The 18,474-nt window shown below is 36.4% G+C and overlaps 1 protein-coding gene across 1 annotated transcript; it reads left to right on the forward strand.

The window, feature by feature from the left end:
• Window positions 1-8,537: 8,537 nt before the first annotated feature.
• On the forward strand, window positions 8,538-16,886 carry LOC107830065 (zinc finger BED domain-containing protein RICESLEEPER 2-like). The gene is made up of 4 exons (XM_075239108.1): window positions 8,538-9,432; window positions 15,827-15,937; window positions 16,052-16,261; window positions 16,840-16,886. Exons 1-4 carry the CDS (start codon window positions 8,538-8,540, stop codon window positions 16,884-16,886), a joined length of 1,263 nt encoding a protein of 420 aa, XP_075095209.1.
• The last annotated feature ends 1,588 nt before the right edge of the window (window positions 16,887-18,474 follow it).

Below are 18,474 nucleotides of genomic sequence, written 5' to 3' on the forward strand. Positions count from 1 at the left end.
CTAATAAGCGCCTCTAGGAAATTAAAACCATAATTTCAGTGTCACCCAATCTACGTGGTGACTACTTATCATCTTCGCAATATTTTGCATAAGCCCGAACTTTCGGGCTGATTGGCCAAATGGGCCATCGAGATCAGTGGGTAAGATATCGAGTATCGACCCCCGAACAGCCATTAAGTCTCAAATCTTAGCGAACTCCATGGCCGATTTTACGTCGGCCCTCGAACCCGAGGTCAAAAATGAACTATTAATAAAGTCGGGTACATCATAGGGATGTTGACCCTCTTCACAAACAGTGCTTTGAATATGAAGGGGTCCGGGTTAGGCATCATTTTGAAGCCACCCACAGGTAATACAATTAGACAAGCTATCAAAAGTGCCAAGTTAACTAACAATGAGGCCGAGTATGAGGCCATGATTGCAGGTCTCAAGCTAGCTAAAAGTTTGGGAGCAGAGGTCATCGAGGCCAAATATGACTCCTTGCTTGTGGTAAACTAAGTCAACAGAACCTTCGAGGTTTGAGAAGATCGAATGCAGAGATACTTGGACAAACTACAGGTGACACTACATCGATTTAAAGAATGGACCCTATAGCATATGCCTCGAGAACAAAACAGCGAGGTCGATGCCCTCTCAAATTTGGGGTCATTAGTCGAAAATGACGAGATTAGCTCGGGGACTGTTGTACAACTTTCAAGGTCAGTAATCGAAGAAGGCCACGCCGAAATCAACTCTACAAGTTTGACCTGGGATTGAAGGAACAAATATATCGAATACCTAAAGAACGGGAAGCTTCCATAGGATCCTAGGGAATCGAGGACTTTACGTACGAAGGTCGCACGATTCACATTGGCCAAAGACGGAACACTATATAGAAGGATGTTCGATGGACCATTGGCAATATGTTTGGGACCGGGAGATACCGACTACGTCCTACGAGAAATCCATGAGGGCACCTGTGAAAATCATTCTGGTACCAAATCATTGGTTCACAAAGTCATCAGAGCAGGATACTATTGGGCCGATATGGAAAAAGATAAAAAAGAGTTTGTTCGAAAGTGCGACAAATGTCAAAGGTATGCACCGATGATTCACCAACCCGGAGAGCAACTCCACTCAGTCTTATCCCCATGGACAATTATGAAATGGGGAATGGATATCGTCGGCCCTCTATCATCGGCCCCAGGTAAAGCTAAATTTATTTTGTTTATGACTGACTATTATTTCTCGAAGTGGGTTGAAGCACAGGCTCTCGAGAAAATTAGAGAGAAAAAAGTCATAGATTTCATCTGGGACCACATAATATGTCGATTCGGGATGCCTACCAAGATAGTATGCGATAATGGAAAGCAATTCATCGACATCAAAGTGACAAAGTTTCTCGAAGATCACAAAATAAAAAGGATCATGTCGACAACGGACAGGCCGAATCGACAAACCAGACCATCATTCAAAATCTAAAGTAAAGATTGAACGACGCTAAGGGAAATGGAGAGAAATATTGCCCGAAGTCCTTAGGGCGTATCGAACAACGTCAAAATCCAGTGTGGCGGCAACACTGCTCTCTTTAGTATATGGCGGCGAACCTCTGATCCCAATTGAAGTCGGGAAACCTAGCGACAGGTTTCGATATGCAACAGAAGAGTCAAATCATGAGGCTATGAATACAAGCCTCTAATTGCTAGATGAAAAATGAGAAGCCGCCTTCATTCGGATGGCCGTACAGAAATAGCGGATCGAAAGGTACTACAATCGAAGAGCCAATCTTCGACACTTTAAAATTGCGGACTTAGTTCTAAGGAAGGTCACCCTCAATACTCGAGACCCAAATGAAGGAAAACTTGGCCCGAACTGGGAGGGAGCGTATCAGGTCATCGATATCATCGGAAAGGGATCTTACAAACTTGGCACGATGAACGACGAACAGTTAACAACCAATTGGAATATATCACTCCTCAAATGATATTACTGCTAAGGTACGACCTTCTCCATTTTCTTTTATATTTCATACTAACAATTTGCAGGTGTTTAATCGAAGACATCGAAGGATTCTTCAAACACAAAGTCCTTAGGTCTGAAAGCACGCGTTGTACTCTTTTTTCCTTAGACCGGTTTTTGTCCCAAATGGTTTTTTATGGCGGGTTTTTAATGAGGCAACCATTGTTCGTGCTAACTTAGAGCAATTCAACAGTATTCGAGGCTCCTTTACAATCAACCTCGAATACTGAGGGCATCACCCTCTAATAGAAAAATACTTCGTGCCCACAGGGTCTCGATAGGCAAATTTATTAAGGGTCAAATGGTTGAACAAACCGTGCCCGTGTAGATTACTCGAGCCCTAATGGCAAACATGTACGCATATTAATCTATTGAAAAAGTATTTTTCCTTGCCGGATATTTCATGCCTTAGAGAAATTTTTACTTTACAATGTCGTGCTTGTGATCTATTGTGGAAACTAGCTTAAGGGCCGGTAACAACTAAAGTTCGAACAATTGACCCCGCACTCGGCGACCACCATCAGAAAAATTGACATGATCGAATTACTAAAACCTCGAGATCGTAAGACCTTAAAAAGGCAACCCTTGATTTTATAGGCCACGGTCACCTCACTCGGGGACTGATACTTTGAAAAAGTTCGAAGTATAACAGGGGAACAAGCCTAAAAGACGAGTCCCAAGATAAAGGCTACGGTCAAATTAACACGGTTCAGAGACGTCTGATTTTCGTTATAAAACATGCCTTCGAATATTTTCAGAAATTGGTTAAAAAAACTACACTCGGCTGAATTATTAAGGGTCTCGATAATATCGACCCTCAAAAACCCTAATGGGTACAAAGTCGTTTGAACTCTCGAACAAATTCTTTATTTCATGCTAAGGCACAACAGATTTTAAATGATTAAACAATAAACTTTTCAAGCTGAAAAGGGGGAGAAGGTCATTCTTTTTACTATGGCCGTATCGGCCTAATTCAAGAGCCTAAAGGGCCATTTTATTTTTGAGTTAGAGAAACCATCCTCACTCAATTAAAACCTAAGGGTCACCCTACTCCGAGTTTGAGGGAGTACTCACTCGATTATAAAAACTGCACTAGTCTGGCTTCGATCAAATTGCCTAAGCCTCGAACTTATGAACAAAATTTCATAAGGCATGAATGAAACAAAATTTTCACAAGGTAGAAAATTAAATAAAGACAAGTCGGAAAGAGATCTTTATATATATGAGAATATTAACAAGGTCCGATCAAGATCCTACACACAAAAAATCAAAAGTAAAAGAATCCTAAGGTTCCTAATTTTCTTCGGGGGCAGCTTCTTCTCCATCGAGGTCCCCCTACTCTCGGAACCACTCTTGCTCTCGGTGTCATCATTATCATCGGAGGAGGCTAGCACTTTAGCATCAGCTTCATGCTCTCTAGCATTTATTATCTCGTCGGTAAGATCTAAACCTCAAACGTGGATCTCCTCGAGGGTTTCCCTCCGAGATTGGCATTTGGTGAGTTCAGCAATCCAATATGCTCAAGTTTGAGTGGTCTGGGTTGCCTCTATCGCTTGAACCTGAGCGGCTTCAGCATCAACCCGATAGATGGCCACGACCGCATATGCCTCGGCTTTAGCCTTTTCGGCTTCAGATTTGGCCTTTGCAAGTTCGGAAGCCAACCGAGCTTCAAGCTCCCCTATTTTCTTTTCCTGAGATGAGATCTTCTCCTTCATGCCTCGAAGCTGACTTTCGGCCGATGACAATTGGGATAAAGCAGTTTCTTTTTCTGCAACAAAGCGGTCCATACCGTCTTTCCTTCCCAAGGTCTCCGCCTTCATCAAATTGACCTCCTCGCGGAGCTGTTCGATCCTCTCGACCTTCTGTTGCCGCTGTGATATTGAAATGTTAGTCACCGTTCCTAAATCGAGCCCATGAGATTTTAAGATCTTCATTACCTTCTCGATCAGGTCGGTCTAATCTTGGTAAGCCTTGGCCAACTCGGCTCGGAGGTCCTTGGTCTCCTCTTATTTTTGCCCACAGAGAAGTCTAAGGGAATTTCTCTCCTCCGTGAGCCCTCAGAAGTAGGCCTCATACCGACTCAGCTCAGCTCGAGATCGAGAAAATATTTCCCGATGAAGCGTTGAGGCCAACGCAGAAAGAAGAAAAGAAGTTAGACAGGAAGAGAAAAATGAACACAAAGGGAGTTAAGGCTTACCCGATTCAGAGCTTGATGCCTCGCCCGAGTCCTTCCTCGAGACCGCCCGAGTCCTTCCTCGAGACCTTCAAATCGCTCAGGCCGGTAGCACCTTCTACCCAGTAAGTAATCGCAGAAGGGATCTTCCCTTCCATGGGCTCCTTCGATGGAGAGGGTCTTCAAGGCCCGAGCCTCTTAAATCAACTCCTCGAAAAACGAGGGGAGCAACGGGGAGCCTCCAATTTCTATTGCCCCAAGTGGATCACTTGGGGCGTTCTCTCCATCTCGAGGAGCCTCAAGACTAGCCCCCACAGTCGTACCCACTGTTGGCTCATTATGGTGGGAGACATCTTCAATCCTCGATGAATCGGGGACTTCACCCAAGTCTCTTTCCGAGACCCCCTCATCTCGAGATGGAGTCTGCAGTCTTCACCGATTCAGTGGCTTTTGGGGCCTCGGTGCTCATTCCCACTCAGGCCACCAGCCCGGAGTCATCTTCTTCCTCTTCTTCGTCTTCATCCATTAGTCACCGAACAGAGTCTTTGGTCAGGAGGATGATGTTCTTCCTCGGCTTACGAGCCTTCTTCTTAGGTTCTGGATCCTCGGAGGTTGAGATCTTTTTCCTCTTTTTGTCCTTCGCCAATTTTGGTGCCGGAATCGAAGTCTCCTCCTCACCAGATAAGGGCCTCATGACAGCATCTTTGACAAGGCTTGTATGATAAGAAATTAAGTAAGAAACGCTTTAACAAAATCACCAAAGACGTGGAAAAGGGGCTTACCATGAGTTTTGGCCTCCCATCGGTCCTTTGATAAGTCACTTCATGAGCGCTCGGCATACGTAGAGGTCGAGGCCAGGTCCCGAACCCAGCTCTTGAGGTTAGGAATTACACCGGGCATCCAAGAGACCTCTACATCACGAAAAAGGATATCGATGAGAAGAAGCAAAGAAGCAAAATAATAAATAGGAGATAACAGTGGGATTGTACTTACGCTTCATATTCCACTTCTTGGGAAATGGTATCTTCTCGGCCGGGATTAGGTTGAAAGTCCTCACCCGAACGAACCAACCCATCCAGCATCGGTCCTTGTCCTCGTCTATGCTTGAGAACAATACTTTGGTAGCCCGGCATTGGAGTTTTATTAACCCACCTCGATAGAGGCGGGGGATGTACAACCTGATGAGGTGGTCGAGGGTGAAAGGCATCCCTTCGACTTTGCTCACGAAGAATCGGAGCAGAATAACAATTCACCAAAATGAATGATGGACTTGGCCTAGGGTTATTTGGTATTGACGGCAAAAATCAACGACGACGGGGTTGAGGGGGCCCAGCATGAAAGAGTAAGTGTAAACACTTAGAAACCCTTCCACATGGGTGGTGATGTCCCCTTCGGGGGTCGGGATCACCACCTCTTTGCCCTCCCAGTTGCAGTCTTTCTTTACCTTCTTAAGGTATCCCTCGGCTATCAAGCATATATACCTCGACACTGGCTCGCATCGACCAGGAATCAATGAGGCTTTATCAATTTTAAAGTCAAAAGTGAGAACGCACCCCCCGGGAATACACTCCTCAGGGCGCGGCTCCATCGGTTTTTTTTCACCGCCGGCCGCGATGAAGAAGCGTTTTCCTTTTGAGGAACAGTTTTTGACATTTTTGCCATTTGGATTTGAAGTTTAAAAAAATGGAGATGATAAGATTTGGTGTTATAAGAAGAGGTTAGCAGTAAAAATCGTAGATTTGCAGATGAAGAACTTAGAAGATGTAAAAAGCTTTGGAGATTGGAAATTTGAAAGTAAAAGTTTGAAATGGTGAAGAGATGAACTATTTATAGATTTCACAACGACGATTCAAAATTGGCGATGGCCGACCATAGACTGACACGCATTTAATGCCTTGGTAACTATACAGACGGGACGTTTTCGGTGAATTCCGTCTCTTACGTCACGAGGATGACGTCATGATAGGTCGAGGTAGAAAAATCGAAGGCTCAATTCGTTTCTTGCCATTACACTCCAAAACAATGAGAGGACTATCTGTATACGGTTAACCCCCTCCCCCTCCCCCCCCCCTCCCTTTATTTTACTATTTGACCGAGACCGTGAGATTGCATCAAAGGACGGCCTCATAACGGAACAGACTAAATCACGAGGGCTAGGTACCAAGTTCAGAACCGAGGTACCTGTCGAGATCGAGGCTAGTAGCGATCGAAGCCAAACGAGACAGACATCGAGCAAGATCGAAGATATCACAATAACAGAAATGCAAAATATATGTGACTGGTCGAGGATCATGGCGTAAACCTCGGTGACTGGTCAAGAATCATGGCATAAATCTCGGAACTGATCAAATCAGAAATGGTTAATTAGCTAATCATGGGATTTTCTTCTGTAATTAGTGTTATACTATAAGTAGAACTCCTATACTATATAAAGGACAGTATTGACCATTTGTAAGACATATTTTTCTTGCATAAAAAAGCCAATATAACTAGGGGTGGGCATAAAATCCGAAAAATTAAATTCTAAACCGGACCGAATTAACTAGGTATTTCGGTTTCAATTTTTTCGGTATTTCAGTCTAATTCGGTATTATATTTTTGGTATAACGGTACGGTCCTCGATATTAGGATTTTGAAATTTTGGTATATCGAAATACCAAATTTTAAGTTGGACCTATAGCTATAGTGCCCAGCCCAAGTTGTATATCTAATGACTAATGCCCATTGCCCAGCGCCCCACCCCTAGCCTAGACCAATAAGGCCATACTAGTCTTTCACTTATCTTATTAGGGAATTAGAATTTAGAAAATAGAAAGGGAGAAAGACAGAAAGTCAGAAACGGCGATTTAGGGTTCTTTCAACGAGAAGACCTTTGAAGGTTTTAGGGTTTGTAGTGCGTTCACTGGTGCGATTTAGAGTTTGTTGTTGTGACTTCAAAGAATCAAAGGTATGTTTCTAATTTCTTCAAAGGTATCTTTAGTTTCTTCAAAGAAAAATGGATATTACCTGTTTTTGGATGAATTAGATGTATTTGGTTCGAGTAAAGACTACGTTTTTCTTTTATCTTTCTCTACAGTCAAGTCTAGTGATTTGCTGGGTTTTTGTGGGGTTTAAGATAAGTCGAAACCTCATGTTTACTAGGGTACACTGGCTTGATGTTGCTTACATTGCATATTTTAACAGTTTGAAGTTGGTTTTTCTGTAAATAAATTAAATATCATAAGATTGCTGGAGTTTGTGGAAGGAGTCAATATGAAAAACAATTGTACAAGTGATTTTAATTTGTAATTTTAAAGCTTCGATTGAAAATTGGTTTTGGTTGCAAAACTCATAGGTGACTGTAATTCATTAGGATGTATTTCTTCATTAATTGATGGTTTTAGCAAATGCAGATCATACTCAGTGTAGCCATTGTCTTATTGGTTTGTACAAGTTATGCCTTGCTAGTATTAACACTACCAAATTAACTATCTGTTGCACAATGTATTATCTAGATCCATGTGCTCACAGTAACTCATCTAAAATGATTCCTATTCCTGCTATATTTGTATTAGGCAGTGGCTAATTTTGAAGCATATTTATTGGCACAAGAGTCCAACTTCAACTAAAAGCAATTCACGTGAGTATGGAGTTTGCCTAGGAAAATCCTACTTGCCATCCTAGTAAACTAAGTCTAATTATAGGAAGTCCAAACTAATTTGACAAAAAAATTAGAAAATTGAGTAAGGTTCATTTCTTATTTTGAAAAATTAGATAGATTTCTGTAGAGATTTTCTTTTTCACACAAACCAAAACTTTTGTTGCTGGTTGGAACTAATACATGACAAATAACAATTCAATAGCTTTTATCATATAATACCAACAACAATAAATATGAGTTGTAAAAGGTGAACTATACTAGTTTTATCATATAGCTTTTGAGTTGTAAAAGGTGAAATTAAGTCTTAATTTGTGTTTATATTTATTTTAATTTTGTATAGATGGCATATAAAAGTAGAGTAAGTGATGCCGGTTCAACTGAAAGTTTACCTATTACTGAAGATAGCAACACCAACACAATTGATACTCAAGATTCTAAGAAAAGAAAAGCCATGCAACCTAGATCCGAAGTTGGCAACATTTTGATAAATTTGAGGTAAATGGGGTCGGTAAAGCAAGGTGTAGATATTGTAAGCAAGCTTATGTTGCTAATACATCTAGGAATGGAACAATGTGATTGAAAAATCATTTGGCTAGATACAAAGAATACCCACTTAACATTGATAAAGATAATAGTCAAACAAAGATAAATTTTCAATCTTGCCAAAATGATGGAGGATCACTTTGAAAATTTGATCAAGAAGTAGTTAGGAGGGCCTTAATTGAGATGATAGTTATTGATGAACTACCATTTAGCTTTGTAGAAAAGGAAGGCTTTATGAAGTTTATGAGAATAACTCAATCACTATTTCGTCTTCCTTCTCCTAAAACAATAACAAGGGATTGTTATGAAGTTTACGGTGAATTGAAGCAAAATCTAAGAAGGTCTTTTAGAGAAGCACAACCAAAAATTTGCCTCACAACAGACACATGGACTTCATTGCAAAGAATAAATTATATGTGTTTGACAGCCCACTTCATTGATAGGGAATGGAAGTTGCATAAAAGAATACTAAATTTTTGCCCTATCATTAGTCATAAGGGTGAAGAGATGGCTAAATCTATTTCTAATTGTTTGCTTGAATGGAAATTAGATAAGGTGTTCACTATTACCATGGACAATGCTTCTTCAAATGATGTCACAGTCAAAGAATTGTCTAAAAAGGTAGATATGTGGAAAACTAATATGATGAGTGGTGAACACCTTCATGTGAGATGCATGGCTCATATACTAAATCTAATTGTGCAAAATAGTTTGAAAGAAATTGATGCTTCTGTCACACGTGTTAGAAATATTGTGAGATATGTGAGATCTTCGCCTGCAAGGACCTTAAAGTTTAAACAGTATTGTGCATATGTAAAGGTAGAATGTACCAAAATATTATGTTTGGATATTCCTACTAGGTGGAATTCCACCTATTTGATGTTAGATACGGCACAAAACTTTAAAAAAGCCTTTGACAAGTTTCATCTGTTTGATGATGGATTTTCTGCTTATCAATGTTCTCATCTTTGTGAAGATGGTTATAGTGCAGGTCCTCTTGAATCTGATGATTGGGTGAATGTGAGGAATATGATAGATTTTCTTGCAAGATTTCATGAGCTCACCAAAAAAGTTTCAGGTTCATGTTATGTCACTTGTAATTCTCATTTTGAGAATTTATCTGAACTTTATTGTCATTTAAAAATATGTTTAATTAGTGAGGATAGGCATTTGAGAAAAATGGCTGAGCGGATGCAAGAAAAGTTCAAGAAGTATTGGGGTGAGCCTGAAAAGATGAATAAAATAATTTTTACTGCTTCCGTCTTGGATCCACGTAACAAATTTGAATTTGTTAACCTTGCACTTGAAGAGCTTTTGGGGGAGGAAAAAGGGAAGAAAATAAATGTTGAGGTGTATGCTTATATGAGTTCTTTGTTTGAAAAGCATCTAAAAAAGAATTCAACTGGATCTTGTTCTCAATCTCCATCTAGTTCTACTCACTACAACAAATGTGAAATTTAGCTACGAAATTATTAGTTACGATACAAAATTTGTCACTAATTGTTCATTGTTCGTGACAAAAATAATAATTTGTCTTTAAATATATGAATCACATACTTTTAGTGACGAAACATAAAAATTCGTAGCAAAGTTTCGTCCATTAAAGTTTCCCACCAAAAAATGAGTTGGCGCCATTTATTGAGTAATATTAGCCACAAATTTAAAGTTATTGATGACAAATTATTTTGTCACTGATGATGTACTCAATTAGTGACGAACCATTATTTGTCTTAGAACTATTTAACTTTTGGACACGAAAAATTTTCGTCACAAAATATATATTGTTGTAATAGTGACGAATTAGAATTTGTAGTTAAACATTGTAAACTTCAGCGATAAAATTTTATATTTAATTGTGACCTTAATTTTTGTCACTAATAGTGCAAGCAATTAGTGACAATTATTTTATTGTCTCTATTTAATTTACAATTCAGTCACAATAAAATTTTGTCACAAAATATGTAATTTTAAATGGCTACGACTTAACTTTGTAGTTGAATCATGCAATAATTGGCTACAAAAAAATGTGTAGTTCAAAATCAAAAACTCATACTTCGTATTTAACTATAAATCTGAAGTTTATGCATGCATGATACATATACTTACTTCTTTACGACTAATTTCACTTGTGATTGAAATAACTATCTTATCAAAATTATCAAGTTCGAGAAACTCAAACCCCCCTTTGTCACGATCCGAAATTTCCATATTCGAAATCGTGATGACGCCTAATATTTCACTTTGTTGGGCAAGCCAATAGAATATAATTAGCTATTTTAATAAAATTTTAAATTAATTAATACCAAGGAAACAAATGCGGAAGTAAGGTCTGGAATGTAGTGAATAATCCATATTAATAACAATGTCTAAATACTATCCTAGAACTGGAGTCACAAGTGTACGAGTTTCTAGAAAAATACAAATAAAGGTCTGAATAAAATTCAAGTTGTTTGAAATATAATACACATCTGAGACAATATAGAAGGGGACTTCAGAACTGCGAATGTTGTGCAGTTATATTTCAAGTCTCCACTGGTAGCTGTATCCGGGCAAATCTACGGTACGCCGCTAGGACCAACTCCGAAATTTGTACAAGAAGTGTAAAGTGCAGTATCGGTACAATCGACCCCATGTACTGGTAAGTATCAAGCCTAACCTCAACGAAATAGTGACGAGGCTATGACAAGACACGTACATAAATAATTTGTACAATTATATACAAATACGAAGTAACAATAATACAATAAATAATAATTTATAAATTGGGCGGAAACATGCGAAAGGGAAGGATATAATAATTTCAGCAGGAGAAGTGTCAATTAGCAGCCAATTAATGTATCAACAATAAAACGAGCAATTGATAATATAAAAATGGCACGACACCACCCTTCGTGCTTTTACTCTCATTTGGCACGGCATCACCCTTCGTACTTTTACTCTCATTTGGCACGGCATCACCCTTCGTACTTTTATACTCACAATTGGCACGGCAACAACCTTCGTGCTTTTACACTCACAAATGGCACGACAACACCCTTCGTGCTTTACACTCTGTGTACCAAATTTGAAGTCATTCTAGATTCATTTAATATGTTTTGGCACGAGATTTGCAAATTGAAAAGTTTAAAATTCAAAAGTTCGAATCGAGGTGTGAATTGTAATTTCAGCATTGTATGACGTGATATGGGACCCTCAGTAAGTTCGTATTATGTTACGGGACTTGTTGGTATATTCAGACGGGGTTCTGAGTACCCTGAGTGTGATTCGGATCGAAATCAGATCAAATTGTGAATTTAAGCAAATTCTGGAATTTTGTTGCCTCTGATGTAATCGCACCTGCGAGGGTCTTGGCCGCAGGTGCGATGCCACAGGTGCGACGGAAATTGCGCAGATGCGAGACTGGGCTGGCCTGGGGTCTTCGCAGGTGCGGCAATATTGCGCAAAAGCGGATGTCGCATGTGCGAGGGGAATGTCCGCAGATGCGGAACTTCATCTGGCAGCCTGGCATCGTAAATGCAAGTCCGTAAATGCGAAACTTTTATCCGCAGATGCGAAAATGACTAGGCAGAACCCATAAATTCGGAAGTCGCCATTTTTACTCATTTTTTAGTTTTAAATCTCGGATTTGGGCGATTTCAAAAGGGATTTTCATGACTTTGAAGTGTGTAAGTGTTCTATAACCAAAAATGTTTATATTTCAAATTCTTATATGGTGACAAGCTACTTCTTCCACCCTTCAAGATTTTCTTCTTTATTTAACCTTCTCTTTCTACCATATTCTTCCCAAATTACAAAAAGTCAACCCTCCCAAATACACTCAATGTATCAATCCAAATTATGCACCAAGAATAATAATTCAACAATTAATTTTGTCGATATCCGTAAATCTTTAATCTTTAAGGATAATAAAAATAAAATATCAAAGGAGGATTCAAATTGTTTAAGGCCATGAAATATGTGGAAAAGAAGGCTTGTAAAGGTCCAATTTATTTTGGTGGTATATTGCCTTTGAGAAGCAAATTTGTTGAGCTTGACCATTTGAGAACTCCAAAAATTCATCCAAAATAGACAGAGAGCATTACTAGATAATCGAGCACGGCCAACAAAAGACTGTGATATCTGTGACCGGCCGGATGTCAGGGCGTGAATCTCGGCACGTATTGGCAGAGAACCGACGATTAGTTAAACATGAGATTTTTACCTTTTATGTAATTGTACGTAGGGTAAAACTCCCATATTATATAAAAAGAGTATGATTATTCATTAGAGACACAGTAACACGCACATCAAGACAATATAATCTTATTTTCTCTGTTATTCATAGTTCTTACTTTTGTTCATCAAATCATCAGTAACGTAAGACCGGGATCGAAGGCAGGCATTTCATTAAGCTGTTACTAAGTTCGGGATTACTCATCTTGATTGGTTTGACAATTTATTACGTCCTTTATCTGTTTGATCTAACGCAATTTATCGTTTGTATTGAATTAACCCATGTATCATTAAAACCACTAACAAATTTAATTGTTATCCATTTTTTAGGGTAAACAAAAGCGAATGTAAGCTTTTCTTTTTTTGAAAAAATAAAGTGGTATATATTTGTCTTTCATTGTTTTTACCGATTTAAAATAATGTGTTAGATTGGACAAAATTATAACTTCGTTCAATATGTTCTTTTTATATTTACATTAGAGATTGTTAGGACTAGGGTGAATTCAGGATTTCAAGAAGATTGATGCACTATTATGAAGATATATTTCTTAGATATAATTTCATGGCTTCAAACTTTAAATTCTTGCCATTGAATCCATTATTATTATTTTTTTGAAATTATAGGTTCAAAATTAATTTGTTTAGATAATAAATTTTTACGATTTACATATATCTATACTTTGTGCCGAAAAAGTTAGAATGAGTCAAAATTCATTGACTATATGCTACATCCTCTGTTGTTACTAATTTTATATACACATTTAATTTAATTATATAAAATTTTACAGTGACAGAATAAGAAAAGTAATTTTAATATGACCTTGAAAATTTTGAAAGAATAAATCAATGAAAAAGAAAGAAAGAAAAATAAAAGAGTACTTAATAAAAATGCAAGAAGGGATACTAGACAAGACACTTGAGAGATCAAGCTCACGCTTAAGAACTAAGAATAAATTAAGATTCAACGAGTGCGAATGCAAGTTATTTGTTCACTGAATTCAAGATTATCATTCGTGACAACCATATAGACTCAAGATCAAGTTCAAAGGTCTCTAAAATTATTTTATATCCTTGAAAAGAAGAATCGGAGGAATTATAGAGACTGTAATATTTATAACATTTAAATAAAATACTATACTTGTTACAATATGTGCCGTCTTGATTATTTCTTGACGTAAATTTATCGGCCACATCTAATTTATTAAAATTATGAGGGAAAATTCGTTGCTAATCCCTTGCAATAAATAAAATATTTATCTCGTAAAAAGCTATTACAACAAAATTTTATCGTAGTTCTGTTGTATAACTTTGAATTATTTTTTCAAAATAATTGGCCATAATTCCATCATTATATTTGGTAAGAATTAACGTGAAAAATAATTTATCTCAATATTTAAGGAAGTCATAATTATGGGGATTTTACATGAAAATATTGGAGGGAAGATAAAATAACAAAATTTAACTTTCAATTATTTTATCTTCCCTCCAATATTTTCGTGTAAAATTCCCTCTCTCATCCATTCCCGCCTTATAAACCACGAACAATCTCCTACTTAGATAAGTTTGAGGTATCCAACTCAAATACAACTACATAGACTCCAATAAGAAGGAGAAATTCGTACCATTTATTTTCTACTTCTTCTTCTTTTTCTCCCAATTGCTTTCTGTTATCCCAATTAATGCCATCCACATCCAACTATCGCAGGTGCCATCATCCCCGACCTCTATAACCAGGTAAACCAACTCCTCTCTTTGGTTTTGACTTTCTTAATTTCTCTACCTAATAAAATTTTCTAACAACATTTACCAATGTTCTATTTTTTAGTTTATATGCAGGAGTTGAATAACACAAGGAGCAACTCCACAATCCTTTGCTGAGAAAATCGTGTTTTGTTATAATTGAGGGACTTAATTTATGGCTTAAGGAAGGAATTCTTGATATTCTTTTGATGAGGAGGTTAATTTCTATTGATATAGGGTTTTTTTTCTAAAATACTTTTTTTGTTCTTCAAAATTTTTTATGTAGGGTATATTGTATAGTTAACGATTTTGTATAGAAGTTACTATCTCTTTTTTATTTTATTATTATTGATTCACTAATTAATGTTAGTTTTATGACTTATGTTTGAAGATATATTTTATTTAAAATAATGAAATCAAAAGTATTTATAAATTTTTTTCTTTACACACAGGTATATGAAGGTCTAAAAAGTGTCTGGGAAGATTGTAGATAAGGGACGCTGCATTGGCACATGAGGAAGCAACATGCTTGTCTTTTTTAGTTTACCATTGTTCATGTATTTCAATTAGACTTTTTATGCTTTAGTTATTTCACTTTATTTACTCAATGAATTTGTAGTCACATGTTTATCTTACAATAATTATAGATGTATTAGTATCTGATTTTGTATGAATTTTTGGTATTACGTTTTCTATTTTATTTTTGTGATGTTTTAAATTTGCATAAGCTAATTTTAAAAAACTGAATAGACATGAAACTAATAACAAACTATTTAACTATAGTGTTGAATAGTGCGATTACAAAGCGATAAATATATATATGCAATTTCTCGCAAAAAAACATTTAGTAACAAAAAATTATTTCTCCAGAAATGGCCTTCATATTAATAATATAAATATATTTTAACTACAAATTAACTTAATATTTAATGACAATTGAAATTGTCACTAATTAAGACAATATATAATGACAAATTAGTCTTATCACTAATAGTATCATTTGTCGAGACACAAAAATAGTTTTCAACTACGAAATTGTTTCCTTCTCGGACAAACAAATTTGTCGCTAATTTATCTATTTAGAGACGAAACTTTTCTTTTGTACATAAAGCATAACCATTTAGTGACAGAATCACATTCTTTTAACTACAAATTATGCATAGCTTTTAAGACAATTGACATCGTCCACCAATTAAAATGATAATTAGTGACAAAATAGATTCGTTAGTATTAAAGATCTTTTTAGCGACGACACAATGCTTTTAACTACAAAAATTTTACACTTTTTATGACAAACAAGTTCATCATAAATACTATGTATTTGGAGACAAAAACAGATTTTGTAGTTAATATAACTTTATTTAGTGACGAAACATAAAGTTGTCGTTGCATACTATTAGTGACGGTGTTTTAGAGACGAAAGTTTGACAAAAAAAAATTCGTCACAAAAAGAATTCTGTGACGAAATATGAATTTTAGGTGACAGAATAATTAATCACTGATAATGAAATTTGTTGTAGTGACTTCATCTAATAACGCATCTAATACATCTAGTGGGAGTGTTATAACTGCATCATTAATAAGGACGAAGCTTCACTTGAAGAAACAAAAGGAAGACAATGGAAGTGGAGGTGTTAAATCGGAGTTGGATAAATACATTAGTGAAAAACAATAGCCTTTTAGTGAAAAAATTGATATCTTAAGTTGGTGGAAAACACATGCTCTTAGATTTTCGATTCTTTCAGAGTTGGCCCGTGATGTGTTGGCCATTCCAATATCTAGTGTAGCGTCGGAATGTGTGTTTAGCACCGGTGGCCGTATTCTTGACTCATTTAGGAGTTCATTGACTCCTAATTGTGTGCAAGCTCTTGTTTGTGTTCAAGATTGGCTTAGAGAAGATAAGAATCATATTAGTGGTGAAGAAGACTTGGAGTATCTTGAGGAACTCGAGCTTGGTAAGCTTTAATATTTTGTGTGTATTTTAGTTCAAAATAATATATCATACTTGTTTATTTGTATGACATATTTGGTCGAATTATCTTTAGATATGGAAAACAATGGAAGCAATACTAGCATTGTTTGATGTATAGTTGCAACTTGCAACTTATGGTAAGTTTAATACTCTATTTGTTTGGTAATATACTTTTGTAGTTTTTTTTTATTATCATCAAAAAATAATATTCTAACTTATGATTTTTTTTTTAGGTTCAAGTGCAATCATGCCCCGTGCTCTTAAAGTACGCTCTCATATTTGGGAATATTTTGCGGTGAAAGAAGATAACTGAGAAGTTCGCAAAATAGAGTGCAAGCATTGTGGTCGAGTCTATAATGTTCATCCAAAGAGGGATGGCACATATAGTTTAAGGAAGCATATTAGGTGTTGTCTTGAGCGTCTTCCTGAAATCCGTATTTAAGAATTAAGACTAAGTTGATTCGAGACTATTAGTGTAAACTTGAATTGAGTGATGCCCTCTCTGTTTTTCTGTTGCACTGTGTTTAATTCTGCTGCTACTGTGTTAAAGTCTGCTGTTAGAGTCTGATGCCCTCTTTGTTTATGCTGCTGTCTTAAATCTGTCTTAATGTTGTGTTTATGATTTTGTATTTGACTTTCTTTGCAAAAGCTCGTGACATTCTTCGCTGAATTGTGGTAACATTCTTTACAAAACAGTGGTAACATTCTTTGCTAAATTGTGAATGCCAACGTTCAGGTGTTTCCTCTATTTGTGAATGGCCTTTTTTCGAATATAGAAAAAATCTAGTATAAGTGTATAACAAAAGCTCATGAGTTGCGAAGTGAAGGTTTCAAGTTGATCTCACAATCAGTGGACTGTTTCCTTTGTTTTTGAATGCCAACGTACTTGTGAATTCATTGAGTGAATTGTGAATTCATTGAATCAGTGAATTGTGATTCATTGTGAATTCAGTGAAGAATTGTGCACAGAGAGAGGCAGAAGGTTGTCAGGCGTCATAAGTTTATTTAGAGATTATTAAACCGAAATCGTACCGAACCAAAATAAAAAAAATACTAAACTGTACCGAAATAATTTGGTACGGTATTTGGCATACACAATTGATAAACCGAATACCGAACCGAAATACCGAATGCCCACCCCTAAATATAACTCTCTCTCTCTTTAGCTTATACTCTCTTGTCCATCAGCTTGCTTTATTTTTAACTGTTTTGGTATCAATCAATTCGAGGGCATCCTAGCTCGAGGGTCGAATTTCCGTTTCAACACTGGTTCGCTTTAATTTATAGTTCATTTCTGTCATTAATCTTAATATTTATTTATTGGTATTAAGTGAAATCACATATCCTTAGAATCTCATTATAAGTTTAATTGTTATCCAATTTTAGAAGGTAAACAATATTGATGTTGGTTTCCAACAAAAACAGAGAATCCCAAATAACATTAATTTGACTTCATATAAAAAACCGAAGTTAGGACACAATGCTTCTTTAAGATCGACCATGTTGATGCAAACTGGCAAATGCCAGCTAACAGTGAATGTACTCAAGAAAAGTACATTATGTTTGGTCCCTGCTCCATAAGGCAAGATATAATTAACAAACAATAAAGTGTGCGGTGCTCCATTCTCGTCTATTTTGCGTCGGTGCACAAAAAAAGTCTTGAAATCCCCCCTTTTAACAAAATATATGAGTTTTTAAAAACATATCAGATATTTACCATTTAATTGCATATGACTAAGATCCACTGCAATGACAACTAAAAGTTTTAAAAAAAATTGTTAAGTTGACTTATTTTATTCCCCACGTTAGTATATATAATAGTATTAGTAACTAATCAATAGCAATATCCAAATATAGTAAGCAAGACCCGCCAGACACATTGTTAAATCTTTAACATGAGTTATACGGGGTATGAAAGTTTAATGAAACGTGCAAAGATAATAGGAAACTCACAATGATTCAAAATTTCAAATAGATGGCGCTCTCCTGATATATAGATAATCTAGTAAAGTGATCGCGCGAAATCATAAAAAATATCAATGAATTTACTAAGAATGCAATAAAATAATATTATTAATGGATTTAGATATCATTCTCTTTTTCCATGAGAAAGAGAACACTTTTAGATAATATACATTTGGGTTAATTCAGAAATTTTGCTTATTTAAAGTAAAACTTAAATTACATAAATGTCAT

The sequence above is a fragment of the Nicotiana tabacum genome, chromosome 19 (genome assembly GCF_000715075.1).
Source record: "Nicotiana tabacum cultivar K326 chromosome 19, ASM71507v2, whole genome shotgun sequence".
NCBI classification, from domain to species: domain Eukaryota; kingdom Viridiplantae; phylum Streptophyta; class Magnoliopsida; order Solanales; family Solanaceae; genus Nicotiana; species Nicotiana tabacum.

What these genes read in the sequence shown, in the direction of transcription:
- LOC107830065 (XM_075239108.1), top strand. Translation starts at nt 8,538, where the DNA reads ATGATAGTTATTGATGAACTACCATTTAGCTTTGTAGAAAAGGAAGGC. An exon ending in GCTCACCAAAAAAGTTTCAG is followed by an intron (nt 9,433 to 15,826) that starts GTTCATGTTATG and finishes AATTTGTTGTAG; the next exon opens with TGACTTCATCTAATAACGCA. An exon ending in GGAAGACAATGGAAGTGGAG is followed by an intron (nt 15,938 to 16,051) that starts GTGTTAAATCGG and finishes CGATTCTTTCAG; the next exon opens with AGTTGGCCCGTGATGTGTTG.